The 19,807-nt window shown below is 44.2% G+C and overlaps 1 protein-coding gene and 1 long non-coding RNA gene across 2 annotated transcripts; both read left to right on the top strand.

The window, feature by feature from the left end:
* The first annotated feature begins 987 nt into the window (after positions 1-987).
* Positions 988-3,431, top strand: LOC306924494. The gene is made up of 3 exons (XR_013790170.1): positions 988-1,048; positions 1,701-1,814; positions 3,378-3,431. It is a non-coding gene; the product is annotated as an uncharacterized lncRNA (long non-coding RNA).
* A 9,286-nt stretch (positions 3,432-12,717) lies between these two features.
* On the top strand, positions 12,718-19,626 carry LOC306924796 (protein NLRC3-like). The gene is made up of 3 exons (XM_079503444.1): positions 12,718-12,856; positions 16,151-16,200; positions 16,242-19,626. The coding sequence occupies exon 3, from the start codon at positions 16,250-16,252 to the stop codon at positions 17,330-17,332; it is 1,083 nt and encodes a 360-aa protein (XP_079359570.1). The 5' UTR covers positions 12,718-12,856; positions 16,151-16,200; positions 16,242-16,249; the 3' UTR covers positions 17,333-19,626.
* The last annotated feature ends 181 nt before the right edge of the window (positions 19,627-19,807 follow it).

The following is a 19,807-nucleotide window of genomic DNA, read 5'->3' as shown; positions in this document are numbered from 1 at the left end:
ATATTGATAGCACAGACCACGCTACTCATCACTATGGGCAGCCATTTTTAACCCATTTAGGCCTGACCTCATATTGATAGCACAGACCACGCTACTCATCAGTGGGCACTATGGGCAGCCATTTTAACCCATTTAAAAAAAAATCTTCTAAATCCTCCAGTTTTCTGAAATAAATATTTTCACGATTTTTCAAAAATAGCAGACCTACAAGCTCGTAGCGCGCCACTCGGTGGCGCGCTATGAGCTTGTAGATCTGCTATTTTTCAATAGCTAAATTATAACATAATGTTTAAAACACCAAAAGGGGTTCCCGCCCAAAATCGGTTCCCTGGCCTGTTTTTAGGCCCTGATGAAGATGAAATCTCAGTTCTAGGCAAACCGGCTGTTATTGACCATAGTCCCTGTGATTGACAGTTTTTGCAACTGTGCCTAAAGCTAACCCTAACCTCAGTTAAACTATGCCTAAACCATGCCTAAACCTAGCCTTACCGCAGTTAAACTATACCTAGTAAAGTAAAACTATAATTAAAGTTCCTGTTTAAATGGGTGACTGATTAAACATCTAGCCTGATATGATGGATTGCTTAACACCTTGATTACAGTATGTCACCTGTTAATCCTGGAAGTGCAACTATCTCTTTATTGTATAGGTATAAAAATAATAATAATACACTTTAGTTTATTTATAAAGCATAAACAATGATACAAAGTGCTTTCCAATACAGAATAAAATGCAGTGCAGTAGAATAAAACAACCGTAAACAAATCTAAAACAAGTAAACGGGTGAACACAACATAAAACAATCAATAATTCAAGTGAAAGCCATGGTGAACAGGTGGGTTTTTAGCTGTGATTTAAAAGAACTCAGTAGGGTGATGTGTCTTAAGGTAAGGCATTCCACAGTTTAGGTGCCCGGGCAGAGAAAGCCCGGTCACCCATGGTGACAAGCTGGGTAGCCGGAACTTCCAGGAGAGCCTTGCTTGCCGATCTGGGACTGTGAGCGTGAAGAGAGACCCTCCGGGAACCGAGGAGTCTATCTCCAATGCCGTGGTAATACTAGGCCTACAGTCAAATCTGCGGTTACGACCGTTACACTATCAGGGAACTGCTTTGGCGAGGTGAAGATCAATGACAACTTGGTGTCAATTGATCCTGTTAACCCATGCATTTTGACCTGAGATCAGATTCTAAAAATGTCTTCTACATCCTGACAGTTTTCTGAAAAAGCTATGTTTCTATGTCAGTCGTTCTTCGATTTTTCAAAAATAGCAGACCTACAAGCTCGCAGCGCGCCACTCGGTGGCGCGCTGCGAGCTTGTAGATCTGCTATTTTTCAATAGCTAAAGCATAACATAATGCTAACACCAAAAGGGGTTCTAATTGTACTTGTCCCTTACTATTTAGTTGTCCTATGCACAACTTTTGTGTATTTGTGTGTATGAGCAGAGCACGGAATGTGCTCAGCGGATTGGCTGAGCACGGAATGTGATGTACATGATGATGTATGATGCTAAGAGCGCCACTCACTTCACACAATTGTGATTTTTTTTTTTTAATGATGATGCAACTAAAAAATAAAAATACAAAATAAAATAAAAATAAACGCAAAACAAAATGTGTCGCGAGCTTGTACTTGTATAGGCTATTTTCACTATTCACTATTACTACTTTACGAATCCATTCTGTGAACTGATTTCAGGTGATTCAACTATGGATTGGGGAACTACGATAATTATGATTGTCACAGTCCTTGTGATTGTGGCAGTGGTGGTTCTCCTCTTCCGCTGCCTGAGAAGACGCACAGCTTTTATCCGTGAGTAACATTATATTATTATATTCTGTAGGCTACTCTCTCGTATTTGAACTTCATGAATAGGAGGGTCATTCTCCAATAACCTGTGGAGATGAAGATAACAGTCCTGCTTTCCTGTGTCTGTCTGTCTGTCTGTCTGTCTGTCTGTCTGTCTGTCTGTCTGTCTGTCTGTCTGTCTGTCTGTCTGTCTATCTATCAATGCACCAAGTCTCTGTGTGTATGTAAGTGTGTACGTCTCATAGAGAACCGTTCGCCCCACCGACTTCAAATTCGAAACACGCTTTCCACACCCCCACAGGAAGTGCAGTGGCCGGTGACGAGTTGTTCGCACCCACGGTTGTCCAGAACCGCCACAAAAGGCCTCTGCCCCGGCTCTGGACCAGGGCCCCTGCCTAGGCTCCATATTATGGAGCTGGCCTGTTCTGGCATCACAAATATGTTCTGACATCTGCATAGACTCCATATTTGGGCATGCCTGACAAAGAACTTGATACATGGGCATTACATGGGCACAGTTTTTGGTTTAGACTAGTCATTGGTTAGACCAGTCATTATTCATTTCCAACTTGCATCATTCCAAGTAGGCTAATGCCCGACTGGCACCGCTCTAGTTTGTCTAAAGAAAGGAACTGCTATTTGATAGAGAGATTGTCCTCATGTGCACTGTAGATGCAGTAATTCTACTATCTGGCCAGAAGAGGGCAGTATTATAACACTAACTATGGACTCATGTTGTCCCTAGTATTCAGAAGATACATGGAGAAAGGAATATTCACACTCTCTTGAGTAGTTAATTATGAACGTGTTTATCAGCAGACACACAGCAACAGTCTACCTAGACTCTTATAGAGAAATGGACGCGTTTCGGCACGCCGACCTTCATCTGAGTGTTTCAAAGTCATGAAATGAAAAGCTGAGGAAGGCATTTTTTTATTTTATTTTTTATAGTTTGACTTTGTATGCAAGACTTAAGACATTAATTTTTAATCAGTTTATTACATATTTCTTTGCCTTTATTGATAGGTTGAAAGTAGACTGACAGGAAATGGGGAGAGGGGGGGGGGGGGGGGGGGGGACACACGGCAAAGGCTGTCGGGATCGGTAGTGGAACCCACGGCATGTCGTTAGGCTGGCTCAGCAGCCTATAGTGCCCAGACGGTTGAGCTAACCGTCCGGGCCGTTGATTACATTTGTAAACAATCATGGCATGCTAGAGGTATTTCAAGACAATCCGGTTTGCACAGCACTAGTCAAGGTATTAAATGACCCCTCGGAATTAATACGGATGCTCTGTCCTTTGGGGCGACTGTGGCTCAAGAGGTAGAGCAGGTCATTTTCCATTTACCATTTTTGTTCTCTTAGATGTCTTAGGCACACATTAGTGTATATGTGCTACAGGAATAATAGAATACAAGTGGTGAAGTTGTTAACTGTGGTAAAATGTTTTGCTGTGGCCTGTCATCTGAAGTATTACGTACAGTATGCTCCATAATTAATTGTATTCTTCTTGCACCAATATGTTTTTATTTATTTTTGTATTGTTTTAAGTTAACTCTGTTCTAGTGAGGAACAAATCACAAGACGACAACGAGGATGAACATGAAGATGTTGGCGACGATGATCTTCATGGTGAGTTCAGGTTCACTGTATTACAACTGTTTACCAGTGTTGTTTTTGTCGACTAAAACTAAGATTAAAAATGTTTGTAGACTACCTGACACTGACGAAAACTAAAAGGAAACTAAATGAAAACTAAGCTATGATGACTAAAACTAAGACTAAATGTATTGGCAATTTCGTCAACAGATACAAACTAGACTAAAATGTTAGGAAGTGACTAGTGGACAAGAGATCCAGTATAAGTCATTTTACACTTGGTTGCATGCTGAAAATAGCAGATCTACAAGCTCACAACACGTCGCAACGCGTTGTGAGCTTGTAGCTTGCACAACGGCATTACAACGGCATCAAGGCCCGCCAAAATACATTTTAGTCGATTAAATCACCTGTAGATTTAGTCGACTAAAATCTTATGACATTTAGTCGACTAAAACTAGACACTAAAACATTCCAGGTGACTAAAATGTGACTAAAACTAAATAAACTATTCAAGAGACTATGACTAAAACTAAAATCTAAATTTGCTGTGACCTGCATTTTCTTTCTGTACGTGCGTAGAAGTCGAGGGGCGACATCGTATTTACTTTGTCCTTAAAAAAGGGTCTGATTATGATCATATGAATCGTCTATATAATGGCATATTTTCGTTTGCAGCCAATGCTCAAATCTGCAGCAGTCTCGGCATAGATGTAAGTTGTTTCTATCTTCTTTTCATTCTGAACGCAGAATCTATATCAGAGGCAGCAGACGACCAGGACCTGTAGACCAGAGAGAGAGAGAGAGAGAGAGAGAGATTCAAGCCACATCATCTGGTCAAATGACCAAACTAACAAGAGGTTTTCAGCTTTACTCTGTATACTGAAACCAATTTGTTTCATACAATATATCTCTGGGATTCTAGGTCAGTTTGTAAATACATCAAAGATGCGATTATAACCCATTTCTAATGGATAAAGCCAACCCAACCTTCGAGTGTTTCAACCCTCAACCACTACTTTCGCCGTTTGTGAGGACGCACACATGGGAGTGTGTTATTACGCCGCGGATAAAATTGTTATTCAACTTGTTCCTGTTCGCAGATGACTCGGCACTGCTGGTCTCGGACAGGGACAAACTGCAGGTTGAAAATGCCCTCAGCTCTGAACTCGGTAGAATCTGCACCTGGCTCGCTGATAACAAACTATCTTTACACCTGGGAAAAACTGAATCCATTCTCTTTGGATCTAATAGTAATCTCAGCAAGGCAAATGGCTTCTTGGTTAGAGTGGGTGACAATGTTATCACACGTAAAGATGAAATTACCTACCTAGGTTCCATCCTGGAGGCTAATCTTTCCGGTGATAAAATGGCCACCAACGTAATCAAAAAAGTCAACCAAAGAACAAGATTCCTTTACAGGATCTCCTCACTGGTCGACAAAAACACCTTGAAGACCTTAACAGGAGCCCTTGTACAAGGCTTCTTTGACTATGCATGCACCTCCTGGTACCACAGCACCTCAAAGGCCCTTAAAACTAGGCTCCAGACCTCCCAAAACAAACTGGTCAGGCTCCTACTTGGCCTCACCCCCCGAACCCACCTCACCCCTGCCCACTTTGACAGACTGGCATGGCTTAGGGTCGGCGACAGAGTACAGCATCTTGCAATGGGTCTGGTCCACAAGATTCGATACTCCACCAAGATACCCATGTACCTGTGTAGATACTTCCTTAATGTTAATGAAGTCCACACCCACAACACCAGAGGGAGTGCAACGAATCATGTTCAACCCAGATTCGGCACAAACAAGGGACTAAATTATTTTCGCTCCTATGCCACCAAAATGTGGAACGCCCTACCAACAGTCATTAAGACATGCGAATCCCTTGACTCCTTCAAAACCGCTCTCAAAGGGCACCTACGGATGGCTGCAATTCGAAACTGGCCCCCGTAAAATCTGAACCCCCCCCCACCGCCCTCCCCCTTTTTCCCCTCACTGTATATGTTTCTTTTCCCTTTTTACCTCCATTATGATGAATTCCTGTACTGTTCTTTGTCTATATAGAAGTGTCTATTTGTACGTCTCTAAATGTTTTGATGATTTGAACATGGTGGACCCTGTTGTAAACAAGTGTAATGCTTAATTGGGTCGTCCACTCACAGTTAACAGCCTTTGTATTGAGTTTGTGCTTGAAATGTACTGTAATTCTGCAAACTGTTAATAAAATTTTCAATCAATCAATCAATCAATATTATGAGGGTCGGCTTGGCACTTTTTGGCACATTGTGTTGCCCCCCTCGGCGTGTTGCCCACCTCGGCGTAATGCCCCCCTCGGCGTGTTGCCCTAGTCGCAGTGTGTATTGTTGCCCCCCTCGGCGTGTTGCCCCCCTCGGCGTGTTGCCCCCCTCGGCGTGTTGCCCCCCTCGGCGTGTTGCCCTAGTCGCAGTGTGTATTGTTGCCCCCCTCGGCGTGTTGCCCCCCTCGGCGTGTTGCCCTAGTCGCAGTGTGTATTGTTGCCCCCCTCGGCGTGTTGCCCCCCTCGGCGTGTTGCCCTAGTCGCAGTGTGTATTGTTGCCCCCCTCGGCATGTTGCCCCCCTCGGCGTGTTGCCCTAGTCGCAGTGTGTATTGTTGCCCCCCTCGGCGTGTTGCCCCCCTCGGCGTGTTGCCCCCCTCGGCGTGTTGCCCCCCTCGGCGTGTTGCCCTAGTCGCAGTGTGTATTGTTGCCCCCCTCGGCATGTTGCCCCCCTCGGCGTGTTGCCCCCCTCGGCGTGTTGCCCCCCTCGGCGTGTTGCCCACCTCGGCGTGTTGCCCTAGTCGCAGTGTGTATTGTTGCCCCCCTCGGCGTGTTGCCCCCCTCGGCGTGTTGCCCTAGTCACAGTGTGTATTGTTGCCCCCCTCGGCGTGTTGCCCCCCTCGGCGTGTTGCCCCCCTCGGCGTGTTGCCCCCCTCGGCGTGTTGCCCTAGTCGCAGTGTGTATTGTTGCCCCCCTCGGCGTGTTGCCCCCCTCGGCGTGTTGCCCTAGTCGCAGTGTGTATTGTTGCCCCCCTCGGCGTGTTGCCCCCCTCGGCGTGTTGCCCTAGTCACAGTGTGTATTGTTGCCCTCCTCGGCATGTTGCCCCCCTCGGCGTGTTGCCCCCCTCGGCGTGTTGCCCTAGTCGCAGTGTGTATTGTTGCCCCCCTCGGCGTGTTGCCCTAGTCGCAGTGTGTATTGTTGCCCCCCTCGGCGTGTTGCCCCCCTCGGCGTGTTGCCCTAGTCGCAGTGTGTATTGTTGCCCCCCTCGGCGTGTTGCCCCCCTCGGCGTGTTGCCCTAGTCACAGTGTGTATTGTTGCCCTCCTCGGCATGTTGCCCCCCTCGGCGTGTTGCCCCCCTCGGCGTGTTGCCCTAGTCGCAGTGTGTATTGTTGCCCCCCTCGGCGTGTTGCCCCCCTCGGCGTGTTGCCCTAGTCGCAGTGTGTATTGTTGCCCCCCTCGGCGTGTTGCCCCCCTCGGCGTGTTGCCCTAGTCGCAGTGTGTATTGTTGCCCCCCTCGGCGTGTTGCCCCCCTCGGCGTGTTGCCCTAGTCGCAGTGTGTATTGTTGCCCCCCTCGGCGTGTTGCCCACCTCGGCGTGTTGCCCTAGTCGCAGTGTGTATTGTTGCCCCCCTCGGCGTGTTGCCCCCCTCGGCGTGTTGCCCTAGTCGCAGTGTGTATTGTTGCCCCCCTCGGCGTGTTGCCCCCCTCGGCGTGTTGCCCTAGTCGCAGTGTGTATTGCGTGTATACATAACGACGGCGCTAAGCATTGCATTTACTCTGCACTACTCTAGATTTGTTTGTATGCACTTTTATATATTACTCTAGTTTTTGATTTGTTTGTATGTACTTTTATATATTTCTCAATGTTTCTTGTTTTCCTTTTCTCTCATGCTTTCTTTTATTTGCTCTTATCCTCTGTGAAGTGCTTTGAACAGCACTTGATGTATGAAATGTGCTACATAATACATTGTATACATATGTGCATATAAATAAACTTTGAACAGCAGTTACTTATAGCACACAAATGTGTGTGTGGGCTGGAATCAATTGGCATAACGTCTAAATTGGGGGGAAAGGGGTAAAAACATATGCATAAATATGTCACATGTTGCAATATTACAAAAAACAAACAAAAACAAAAACGTTACAGTATACTATTACACTGTGTTGTGCTTGTTTGCATGTATCTTTATGGTGATTGTTGCATTGTACCACTGATTGTACCTCTAATTGTGTAATAATGTGAGGACACCTTGTGCAGATTGACCCACCTCTTTAGTGGTGGATGTCAGACATTGGCATATTGATAGCACAGACCACGCTACTCATCACTATGGGCAGCCATTTTTAAATGCTACCCTGGCCTGTTTTTTAGGCCCTGATGAAGATGAAATCCACATTGAAATTTGTCTGCAATCATACTTCGATAACTTAGATAACTTAACCCATTTAGGCCTGACGTCGAAATTTTAAAAATGTATTTTTAAAATGTATTTTTTTCTGAAAAACCTTATGTTTCTATATCAGTGGTTCTCAATATTTCATGTCAAGGACCCCAAAAATGATATGTAATATGCCACGACCACCATCTGAAAATATGTTGTTCCAGGGACCTCCAGAAGCAAAGATTTGAGTTAAAAGCGTTCGCTCTGAAAGAATATTCAAAGATTTGCGCCACATTTTCACGATTTTTCTAAAATAGCAGACCTACAAGTTCATAGCGCGGCACTCAGTGCTGCACTATGAGCTTGTAGATCTGCTATTTTTCAATAGCTAAAGTGTAACATAATGCTTGAAACACCAAAAGGGGTTCCCGCCCAAAATGTGAGTGTCTCCGGTGTTTCCTTTTAATACCTGAATGATGCATTATTCCCACCTCAGTTCTAGGCAAACCGGCTGTTATTGACCATAGTCCCTGTGATTGACAGTTTTTGTTTTTGCAACTGTGCCTAAAGCTAACCCTATGCCTAAACCATGCCTAAACCTAGCCTTACCGCAGTTAAACTATACCTAACCGTAACCCTAACCTAGTAAAGTAAAACTAATTCAAGTTCCTGTTTAAATGGGTGACTGATTAAACATCTAGCCTGATATGATGGATTGCTTAACACCTTGATTACAGTATGTCACCTGTTAATCCCTTAAGTGCAACTATCTCTTTATTGTATAGGTATAATAATAATAATAATACACTTTAGTTTATTTATAAAGCACTTTTTAAAACAATGATACAAAGTGCTTTCCAATACAGAATAAAATGCAGTGCAGTAGAATAAAACGACAGTAAACAAATCTAAAACAAGTAAACGGGTGAACACAAAATAAAACAATAATTCAAGTGAAAGCCATGGTGAACAGGTGGGTTTTTAGCTGTGATTTAAAAGAACTCAGTAGGGTGATGTGTCTTAGGGCCTCTGGTAAAGAACTCAGTAGGGTGATGTGTCTTAGGACCTCTGGTAAAGAACTCAGTAGGGTGATGTGTCTTAGGGCCTCTGGTAAAGAACTCAGTAGGGTGATGTGTCTTAGGGCCTCTGGTAAAGAACTCAGTAGGGTGATGTGTCTTAGGGCCTCTGGTAAAGAACTCAGTAGGGTGATGTGTCTTAGGGCCTCTGGTAAAGAACTCAGTAGGGTGATGTGTCTTAGGGCCTCTGGTAAAGAACTCAGTAGGGTGATGTGTCTTAGGGCCTCTGGTAAAGAACTCAGTAGGGTGATGTGTCTTAGGGCCTCTGGTAAAGAACTCAGTAGGGTGATGTGTCTTAGGACCTCTGGTAAAGAACTCAGTAGGGTGATGTGTCTTAGGGCCTCTGGTAAAGAACTCAGTAGGGTGATGTGTCTTAGGGCCTCTGGTAAAGAACTCAGTAGGGTGATGTGTCTTAGGGCCTCTGGTAAAGAACTCAGTAGGGTGATGTGTCTTAGGGCCTCTGGTAAAGAACTCAGTAGGGTGATGTGTCTTAGGGCCTCTGGTAAAGAACTCAGTAGGGTGATGTGTCTTAGGGCCTCTGGTAAAGAACTCAGTAGGGTGATGTGTCTTAGGGCCTCTGGTAAAGAACTCAGTAGGGTGATGTGTCTTAGGGCCTCTGGTAAAGAACTCAGTAGGGTGATGTGTCTTAGGGCCTCTGGTAAAGAACTCAGTAGGGTGATGTGTCTTAGGGCCTCTGGTAAAGACCTCAGTAGGGTGATGTGTCTTAGGGCCTCTGGTAAAGAACTCAGTAGGGTGATGTGTCTTAGGGCCTCTGGTAAAGAACTCAGTAGGGTGATGTGTCTTAGGGCCTCTGGTAAAGAACTCAGTAGGGTGATGTGTCTTAGGGCCTCTGGTAAAGACCTCAGTAGGGTGATGTGTCTTAGGGCCTCTGGTAAAGAACTCAGTAGGGTGATGTGTCTTAGGGCCTCTGGTAAGGCATTCCACAGTTTAGGTGCCCGGTCAGAGAAAGCCCGGTCACCCATGGTGACAAGCTGGGTAGCCGGAACTTCCAGGAGAGCCTTGCTTGCCGATCTAAGGCTACGTGTTGGCCTATGGGGCTCCAGCATATCTTTATGTATATGGGGGCCAAGCCATGTGGTCATTAAGGGGCACGGTGGCACAGTCGGTAGTGCTGTCACCTCACAACTAGAAGGTCCTGGGTTCGATTCCCGCTGGGGACGCTGTGGGCGCTGTTCCCTCCTCCGCGTCATCAGTGCCCATACCCGAGGCGGGGTTGGCGAAAGGGCCTTTCTGTGTGGAGTTTGCATGTTCTCCCCGTGTCCCCTGGGTAGGTACCCTCACAAAAACATGCAGTAATCCTGGTCTCTAAAACTACCTCCCCCTGGCCAGCCGGGGCGCCTGATGGAGGGGAAAGGAACTGGTCGGAATAACATGTTCCTTCCACATGCTACGTCCGGCCGGGGAAACTCCCCTGTCAGGTGAAAAGAAGCAGCTTGGACTCCTCATGCATAGAAGGAGGCATGAGGTCAAAATCAATCCTAAAACTAGAAAAAGTGCCCTTCTGGGCACAGGTCTCCACCAGGAGGTTAGGACTGTGTGAGATGTTTGGCAAAATGTTTAGGAGTAATATAAATAAGTAATATGTTTGCCTTTGATGGCAATTGGATGATTTGAGGCATTTTGTTCCAAAAATGTGTTTTGCAAAAATCAACCTGTTGGTGGCACTATAACAGGCCAATGTGAAAAGGGTGGGATATATTCCTCAGCCTAGTAAAAAAATGTGTGAAAGATTTGACGTAAATTGCATGCTGCGTTCATGATTTGAGGCTTTTGTTCAAAACGGGGCAATCTTGCAAACTGTGAAAGCCAATTATAGCCAATTAGGATGGAATATGAAATATGGGACAGATCCGACTTGAGCACATGACCATAGAGATACTGTGTAACGATTTTTGGACAGAATCTGGAGGAGTAATATCCAAAAATGTGTTTTACAAAATTCGGCCTCCTGGTGGCGCTATAAAAGGCAGATGTGGAAAATGCAGGTCAAAGGTTTGTCCTTGGCCTCTAGGGAGTGTGCATGCAACGTTTCACGCAGATCGGTGCAGTTTTAGGTAAACAATGTGAAAGCTGCCTCATGGTGGCGCTATAACAGGCCGTTCTGGAAAATGCGGGGCAGAGGTTCATCGTTGGCATCCAGGGAGTGTGTGTGCAAAGTTTGGCATCGACCGGGTTAACGGTGCCGGAGATTAGCTGGTAACGGACGGACGGAAGGACACACGGACACACACACGGACGGACACACACACACGGACGGAGTGCAAAACATACTCTCTCACCATGCCTTCGGCCTGGTGGAGACAATGAACATGCAGCCAGTGGAGGGAGGCGAGGACAGGGGTAATGTGGTCACGCCTTCTGGAGTTGGTGAGTAATCTGGCTGCTGAGTTCTGTACCATTTGAAGACGGGAGATAGTTTTTTTTATTGAGTCCAGAATAGAGTGAGTAGCAGTAATCTAGGCGTGATGTGATGAAAGCATGGATTACCTTCTCAAGGTCAGGGAATGAGATAAATGATTTGATTTTTGCTATATTACGGAGTTGGAAGAAACAGGATTGTACAACCTTAGTGACTTGCTGATTGAATGAAAGACTGGAGTCGAACATCACGCCTAGATTACGGGCTACACCTTTAATGTTGGGCAGGTTGGACAGGATGGAATTTGGAATTTGGGTATAGGCCAGAATGCAGATTGGAGCAGTGGTGAACCTGTGCCCCCGGGCCCCCCAAACGTGCTCCCTGGGCCCCTTTTCCACCAAAATAACTTTGGTTCTAGAGATGGTTCCGTTCTAGATTCTTGGAACCTTGGTGCTTACACAGAACCGGCGGCCATTTTTTAGTTCCAGTTCCAAATGAAATCACCTTTTAGGGTTCAGTCAGTGGAAACACTCCGAACTGGTTAAATATTAGGCGGGGGAAGAAATAACTGAACTGGTTCAACCCTGGTGGTGTGGATCGGAGCGACGGCGCACCTGTGGCACCCAGCGTTGTGATCTTGTAGATAAGATGGGGGGGGGGGGGGGGGGGGACAGTGGGCTAAGTACAGAGCTAGTTAATTGTGTACGATGATATTCATTGGATTAATTGCGTTCATAATAATCATTTGTTTTACATGTGTATTTGAGGTGAAAACCATGAGTACTTTCTTAGGGCTATAGCTGCATGGCCCCCTACTCTGTGGGTTTAGAGTTGTGGTGATAGACACAAATAAAAGTGTTTATATCTCTGGCAGATTTTGATTGATTGAAAATTGTATTAACAGTTTGCAGAATTACAGTACATTTCAAGCACAAACTCAATACAAAGGCTGTTAACTGTGAGTGGACGACCCAATTAAGCATTACACTTGTTTACAACAGGGTCCACCATATTCAATTCATCAAAACAATTAGAGACGTACAAATAGACACTTCTATATAGACAAAGAACAGAACAGGAATTCATCATAAATTCTAGCAGTTCTACAATGGTGAAATGGTAACATTAAAAAATATTTATTCCGAGTGACACATTTATTTATGCTCCATCCATCCATCCATCTATCAACACGAGACATGCGGTGGAGACAATATTATTGTGCTGAATAACTTATCATAATCTGTTTAGCCTCCGTTGTTGACAGTGTGTGGACATTATTGCACCAGAATGGCTGATCACCCCGCCCCCTGCAGGGTATGTCTGTCAAGTGTAACTGTACACTGACTACTAGAGGTGGTGGTGAAACTGGAAAGTCTGGTGACACCCTTAACTATCTGGTGACGCCCTTAACTATCTGGTGACGCCCTTAGAACGACGCCATGCGAGGTTTTATGACACAACTAGCAACTACAAAACAAGGAAGGAAGTAACACGTTCGGTTCAGGACTCTCCGTCTGACCGTCTCCGTCCTCCTGACTGACTCCATTTTAAGCAGAACAACAGAAGAACTCTTTTTAATAGCTGCAGGGTAAGTGTTTAAATATACTAGACATACATCACACATAACCGTACCATACGTATTTGTTTTTATACTAATTTATAACTATAAAACCACCTGGTATCGTCCAGAAAAGATGGACTCGACTCGCCTCTAACATAGAAACAAATGCATTTTTTTACGCTATACTTACGTTTACCCTCCCCCTCTCTCTGTATTGGTCACAATCTCACCATGCAGTCGCCACCAAAATATTTAGACATACGGAAGTTCTAAAGGGACGTGAGTTAAGAGTTACCGTAGTTCATGCTATATTAAATGAAATGTAGGCAAATCTGGGTGGTGTACCTCCGTATGTCCTTTTACACCAAACATTTTATGTTGCAACTATAATGTCTGCTGCCGGTTATTGCTCTTCCACACACACACACACACACACACACACACACACACAATGTCATATTTTACTGTCGGGCGAGAAACCTATTATCTCCATATTCAACCTTTTTCCCCCCCGTAAATCACCGCCCTACTTGATCATACTACACTGTACAACATGATCAATTAGGGCGTCAATGTACTGTAGTAGTGTAGTATTAAGTGTCAGTGTCACACAAAATCATTAAAAGTAGCAGATGCACAAGCGCAAAACCTGGCTCAAAGACATGCTTTGTCAGCTTTTAGATCTGCTACCTGTAATGCTGAAAGTAACATTTTGGAGAATTTGGACATAATTATGAGGTTTCCAGATAGAACTTTCCACCCGACAGAGATATATCTTGTGTGCAGTGACAGTGTGACGAGAGAGAGAGAGAACCAGGAAATGCAAGTGAAACGTGTGTGAGCTGACCTTAGAGTATGGAGGAGCTGACAGAGTATGGAGGAGCTGACACGACGTTTCACTTGCATTTCCTGGTTAATTAATGAGTCGTGCACGTTCTTTTTTTTTTTTTTATATAATATTTATTTTATTTGGAAAAAGCAGTACAATAACAGCATTTCTATGCATACATAGGACACAAGTGCAGTTCCCAGGATTTTTTTTTCACCCCTCTTCCCTCCCTCCCCCCTCCAAGTGACTCCATCTCCAGTGTCTGTAACATCCTTACTTTCTTCAGGACTACATATGGCATCAGGTCAACACTTAACAGGGGCAAAGGGCGATATCGCTTCAGAGTGTACATTTCAGAAGGAGAAAAAGAAGAAGTGGGCAGACAAAAGAAAAAGACAAAGACAAAAAAACACAACCAAGAAACGAAAGTATTTACAATATTGCTGAGGGGGACAAAAACAAAACGGCTTTGGATTTCGACCATGAGAAGAGGGAGGGTGTCTTAAACATTTTCTACAAAGATCATAAAGCAGGCTATTAGGACCAGTGAGATCACACAAAGTCAGCTCTCAGAGGGGCAATGTGTACTATCCAGTTGTTCCAAATGTGGTAGAAATTGTCTAGTCTAGTTCTTAGGATGTATGTTAATTTTTCCATTTTGAAAATATCCAGGACTATTCCGTGCCAATCGTCCATTGTGGGTGTGATTGGGGTTAGCCATCTTCTTGTTATTGACTTTTTGCTGGCTGCCAAGAGCACCTGCAGTAGCCTTGTGTATCTCGACTGGTTAAGACATTCAATGTGGCCCAGGTACAAGGTTGTGAAGTTAAAAGGTATTGGAGTATTAAATACTGAACACAGTGATTTGTGAATATTGTTCCAAAACACCCTCAACTTGGGGCACCCCCAGAAAATGTGAAAGTGGTTGGCTTTCTTTGCCCCACACTGCCTCCAGCACAGCCTATCATCACCTTTGTATTTTTCCTGATACGGGGTCTTAAAATATCTAATATTTTTCCAACAATGCTCTCTCCAGTCCATAGAACAGGTTGAGGTAGACTGGAACTCCCAGATCCCTCCCCATACTTCCTCTGAGAGTACAATTCCTGCATCCCTCTCCCATCTCTCTTTGATATACAACGTGCTTTCATTTTTAGCATCTGAAATGGCACTATATAACTCAGAGATGGATTTACTTGGCTCCACTGTGAGGGCTGACTTCAGTATGAAAAATAACTCCGATTCAACTGCAGAAAACTCTTTGAATTTACATTCTTGATTGATATAGTGCCGCACCTGGAGATATCTGTAAAAGTCAGCCTGTTCCAAACCATGTTTGACCTGTATTGATCTGAAACTATCGATTTAATTTCTTTGTATAAATGACATGTAAGTTGTGACATCTTTCTCTATCCATGACTTAAATCTTATGTCGCCTCTATTTGGGGCAAAATCTGTATCGAAGGCACACCATCTGAAAAGTTTCAAAAAAAAATTAAAACCACATGATCTCACAACCTTTTGCCACACAGTTAACATATGGCTTATCCATGGATTATTGATCCGCTCGTGCACGTTCTTAACAGTTTGTGAAGAACGTGCACGACTCATGAATTAAAAAATGATATTAATAGAGGGGGGGCTATTTTAAGAACCATAGTTATACGAAAGGAAAATTGCATATGTCTATGATAATGACTAAAAAGATAATAATTATAATAATAAATTAGCTATGAAGTCATGTTTTGGTCTTATTGTTTCCTATCATCACAAGCACTAACTGTATAGGCCTATCTGTTATCATATAAAAACTATGTTAGAGTGGGACTGTCACAATTACAAATTTAAGTTGACGATTGTCACATAAATAAATGTGATTAATGATGTAATTGTGTTTTTGTCATTGAACATTGGAACATATGAATAACGCATACATTTCTGTTTGGTAATCAAAATAAACTGCTCAGGTTAGATATGATATGAAATTACTGACATATTCATTATTTTTTACTTAAGAAATAGCTGATCTATACAAGCTTACAATGTGTAATTGCGATTAGACTATGCAAGAATTGTGGCAGGCCTGGGTTAGTTTTACTTAGTGATAAATAATGTGAGAATCATCAGGGAACAGACAGAAACAGACTGTTTTCTGATCCTGATGATTCCAGAGACGGAGACTAAAATGACAGAGAATAATCACAGAGACCCTGCATGGAAATTGGAGAATGTAGAAGAATTGTTATTTTTGATCAACGTTTTCCTGTTCTCTTTCCTAATGGTACCACATCAATACACCATGGAATTGTGTACAAAATCCCATCCAACGATAACAAAATATTCTACGTTTTGCGTCTGAGAGGCTAAATCTCATCAAATGGTGGTCCGTGGCTCAAAATGCCAAAATGGATATGAAAATGTTTGAAAACCACTGCTGTAAAGCTATGATTGAACGTGTGTTTATTTAACATTCATGAACTGTTCTGTTACAGCGGACGTCACACTGCAGGAGGTTTTGAACGGCACACACGATCAGTCTGACGTAGAGGTCAGAAGGTCACCAGAAGACATCCGTTGGACCAGGCCTCCTCATGGAAGGGTTCTTCTCGCCTAGCATGGTAGTGGGAAGCCACGACGGCTTGGGGACTAGCAAACCGAAGCAGCCTGGCGACGTGTGGCGTCAACTCCAGAAACAAGCGAGACAAGCATCCGGGAAGGAGCAGCTCTTCTTTACTTTCTACCAAGTAGAAATACCCTCCATCCGAGTAGTCCTGACGAGGGGCATTGCCGGCATTGGAAAAACGTTCTCCGTGTACAAATTCATTCACGACGTTGCAGAGGGCAAGGCCAATAGCCACATTGATATCATGATTCCGTTCTCATTCAAGGAGCTGAACGCGGTCAAGAATAAACGGTTCAGTCTTCTCGAACTGATCCACGAGTTCCATCCGACATTAAGGTGGGTGACGGAAGATGAGCTCACTCGCAAGGGGGTTAATGCTATGGTCATCTTTGATGGTCTGGATCAAAGCACAATCAAGTTGGATTTTGACGACCATGACTATGTTAACGACGTCACAGTGACGGCATCGGTGAGCGTGCTGGTGACAAACCTCATCACGGCGAATCTGTTCCCCCAGGCTCAACTCTGGATAACTACCAGACCCGCAGCAGCCAAACAGATACCTCGTGAATATGTCGACAGGGTGACAGAAGTAAGAGGGTTCATAGGCCCCCAGAAGGAAGAGTACTTCATGAAGAGATTCGTCGATAAGGAGCTGGCCCAAAGATTCATCGCGCACATGCACACATCAAAGAGGCTCAGCGCCATGTGTCACGTCCCGCTCTTCTGCTCCATCGTCGCTAGCATCGCGGAGAACGACGACACGGGAGTTCTGCCCGATACCATGACTGATGTGCTCTTCCACTTCCTGATGCTACAGGACAAGAGGAAGAAGGACAAGCATGCCCTTGAGATGAAACTGCGGGAACTCATGGAGTCGGAGACTGAAACTGAGTTGAGTCAGGAGCTCCTGGATACTGAAGCTAGGCTGCATCGACAGGAGCGCATGCGGGAGACTGACATTGGGCTGGTCGGTGTTTCAACAGCATCTGGACAATATTGGCATCATGTTCTACCAAAAATACATGAACGAGGTTCCAAAAAGACATGAGCGATGGGCACAGGTGCAGAGTCTGTACCGCCGTCGCCTCATGTAGCCGAATTCAGCTGTGGCCTATAGCAGCCATGTTCTATGCCCCCCACCCCCCGTGCCGTACAAAAGCAAAAGACAAAAAAACAAAGGCGCCCATCACTTCACGCAAGTGTGATTCATTTTATTTATTTCTTTACAGGAACTGGTCAAACACCAGAGAGGTTAGACAGTTTCATATGAACCACGTCTGAAAAGGAAACTACTGTAGGCTAACTTCTATTCCACAGTTTGAATTACAATCGAAGAGAAACAAGAAAAATAGATTACATAATTCAATTGTTCTTTATCTCCTAACGAGCATACAAAAATACTTTGTTTGAATGTATCGTAAACTTCAAGTAATCTACATCAATAAAAGTAATCCCAGGGATTGTTTCACTGCAGTCAAATGGAAGCCAAACCGGCATTAAAATGACAATCACATTTTCTACACACAGACCAAATCTAAACCAGTTAGATTTAAACCACATACTGTGTAGATCTATAGCAGTCTACATAATCTACATAATCACCTGGCTCGCTTTGTTAGCCACTTGGAGGTGGTTTCCCATCCCTGGTTTCTGGTGACACCTACTGGCTGACAAGTAGTACTGCCTGAAAAAAACAATACAGCCTACTGCAGGGGTCTTCAACGTTTTTCAGGTAAAATGGTCCCTCAGCTCAGTGGTTCCCAAACGTCGTCATGTCAAGGACCCCCAAATTGACACTAATTAGCAGACCAAAATATATGCCAGGGACCCCCATGAGAGAAGATTTGTAATTTTGAATGGCTCTAGCAGTGATTCTCAACATGTTTAATTTCAAGGACCACCATTGTATAAAGTTGTGTTGTAAATTAAACTTGATTGCACAGCTCACAACACCTTTGAACTTGTAGGTCTGCTATTTTTGGCTAAAGTTCTCAGAATAGGGACGCTGGAGTTCAACTATTGGTGGCCCCCCTGTAGTAACTAGGACCCCCCCCCCCAGGGGTCCCAGCGGACCCCCTGTTGAAGACCCCTGGCCTACTGTATCCCCCTAGTCACTGAGGACTGTCTCTTGGTTGAGCGGTAGATGTCACCAGGGTTTGAATCCCAGGTAGAAGAGGAATAAAGTTACAAATTGCAGCTGTAATGGGGTTTCTCTGGAAGTATGAAATGGGCCCTGTTGTGTGTCAACCCCTATCCCTATGCAGTGGTTACTTCTCAAACATCTTTTCATGTCCGGTATTTTGTTATTAGAATGTTATTTAATTTGTTCATTTTGATTAACAAATTGCCCAGTAACCCGTAAGGGATGATGTTTCCTCATTTTGCTGGAGACCCCTTTATTACACACCCCCCAACACACACACACACACGTTCGCGAGCACCCCCGGGGGTCCCCGGACCCCACTTTGAGAACCACTGATGTAAACACTGCAATGTCTACTGTACATTATAGATCAGGAAGAGGGTACCGTATGTCCTGTAGTGCAGGGGTTCTCAACCCGTGGGTCGCGACCCCTCGGGGGGGGTCGCCAAATTATTTTAGGGGGTCCCCAAATTATTAAAAAAAAAAAAAAAAAAATTTATTCTCACGATTTTTCAAAAATAGCAGACCTACAAGCTCGTAGGTCTACAAGCAGATCTACAAGCTCATAGCGCGCCACTCGGTGGCGCGCTATGAGCTTGTAGATCTGCTATTTTTCAATAGCTAAATTATAACAATGCTTAAAACACCAAAAGGGGTTCCCGCCCAAAATGGTTTAAGGTTATTGTAGCAGTCAATTTATATTGGGGGTCGGGAGGGGGCGGGGCGGGGGTCCCGAGACGTTGCCAAAGCATTTCCGGGGGTCCCCGGCCAAAAACGTTGAGAACCCCTGCTGTAGTGGATTGGAAGTCTACCAAATCAAGATATTTGACTATAATAACAAATTAAGCAAATTTGAATATAAATAAATGTACATCAGAGCAAGGTATGATACATACAGTACATAAATATACAGCACATTAATAGGTACAGCGACATCATTTCCACATTCTGAAATTAAATGAGCTGCAATTAAATAAATAAAGGGAATACTTAATAACGCAAATTGGTGAACAATAGCTTAAAAGAGGAGCTCAGAATTTCAACATTGACTTCATTTTCATGAAGTTGTGTCATGAGTTCTTCATGTTTCTCCATCGGTATGTAAATAGTATCATACACGCAGCGATTCTAGTGTGTATATAAACTGAAATGTTTTGTAATAATTAATAAAAGATACGTGCAAACTTTGCAATTGTAAACATCTAGTAATGAGTCTCTTTTTTTGACAGCTGGGTGGGAATACAAAGTGTGTGTGATATTTCACAGGAAGTGTAAACGTCACTGGCAATAATATCCCTAGAAGCCCACTGAACAGAAAACACATTCAGAAACACAAGCCTCCATGGTAGAGTTGTTCCCACTGATACCAAGATCGGAAAA

Source organism: Electrona antarctica, assembly GCF_951216825.1.
Source record: "Electrona antarctica genome assembly, chromosome: 6".
NCBI lineage: Eukaryota > Metazoa > Chordata > Actinopteri > Myctophiformes > Myctophidae > Electrona > Electrona antarctica.
This window is presented reverse-complemented; position numbering and strand designations above follow the sequence as displayed.

Excerpts from the sequence above, each read along its gene's own strand:
- LOC306924796 (XM_079503444.1), top strand. The coding sequence starts at position 16,250 with ATGGAAGGGTTCTTCTCGCCTAGCATGGTAGTGGGAAGCCACGACGGC.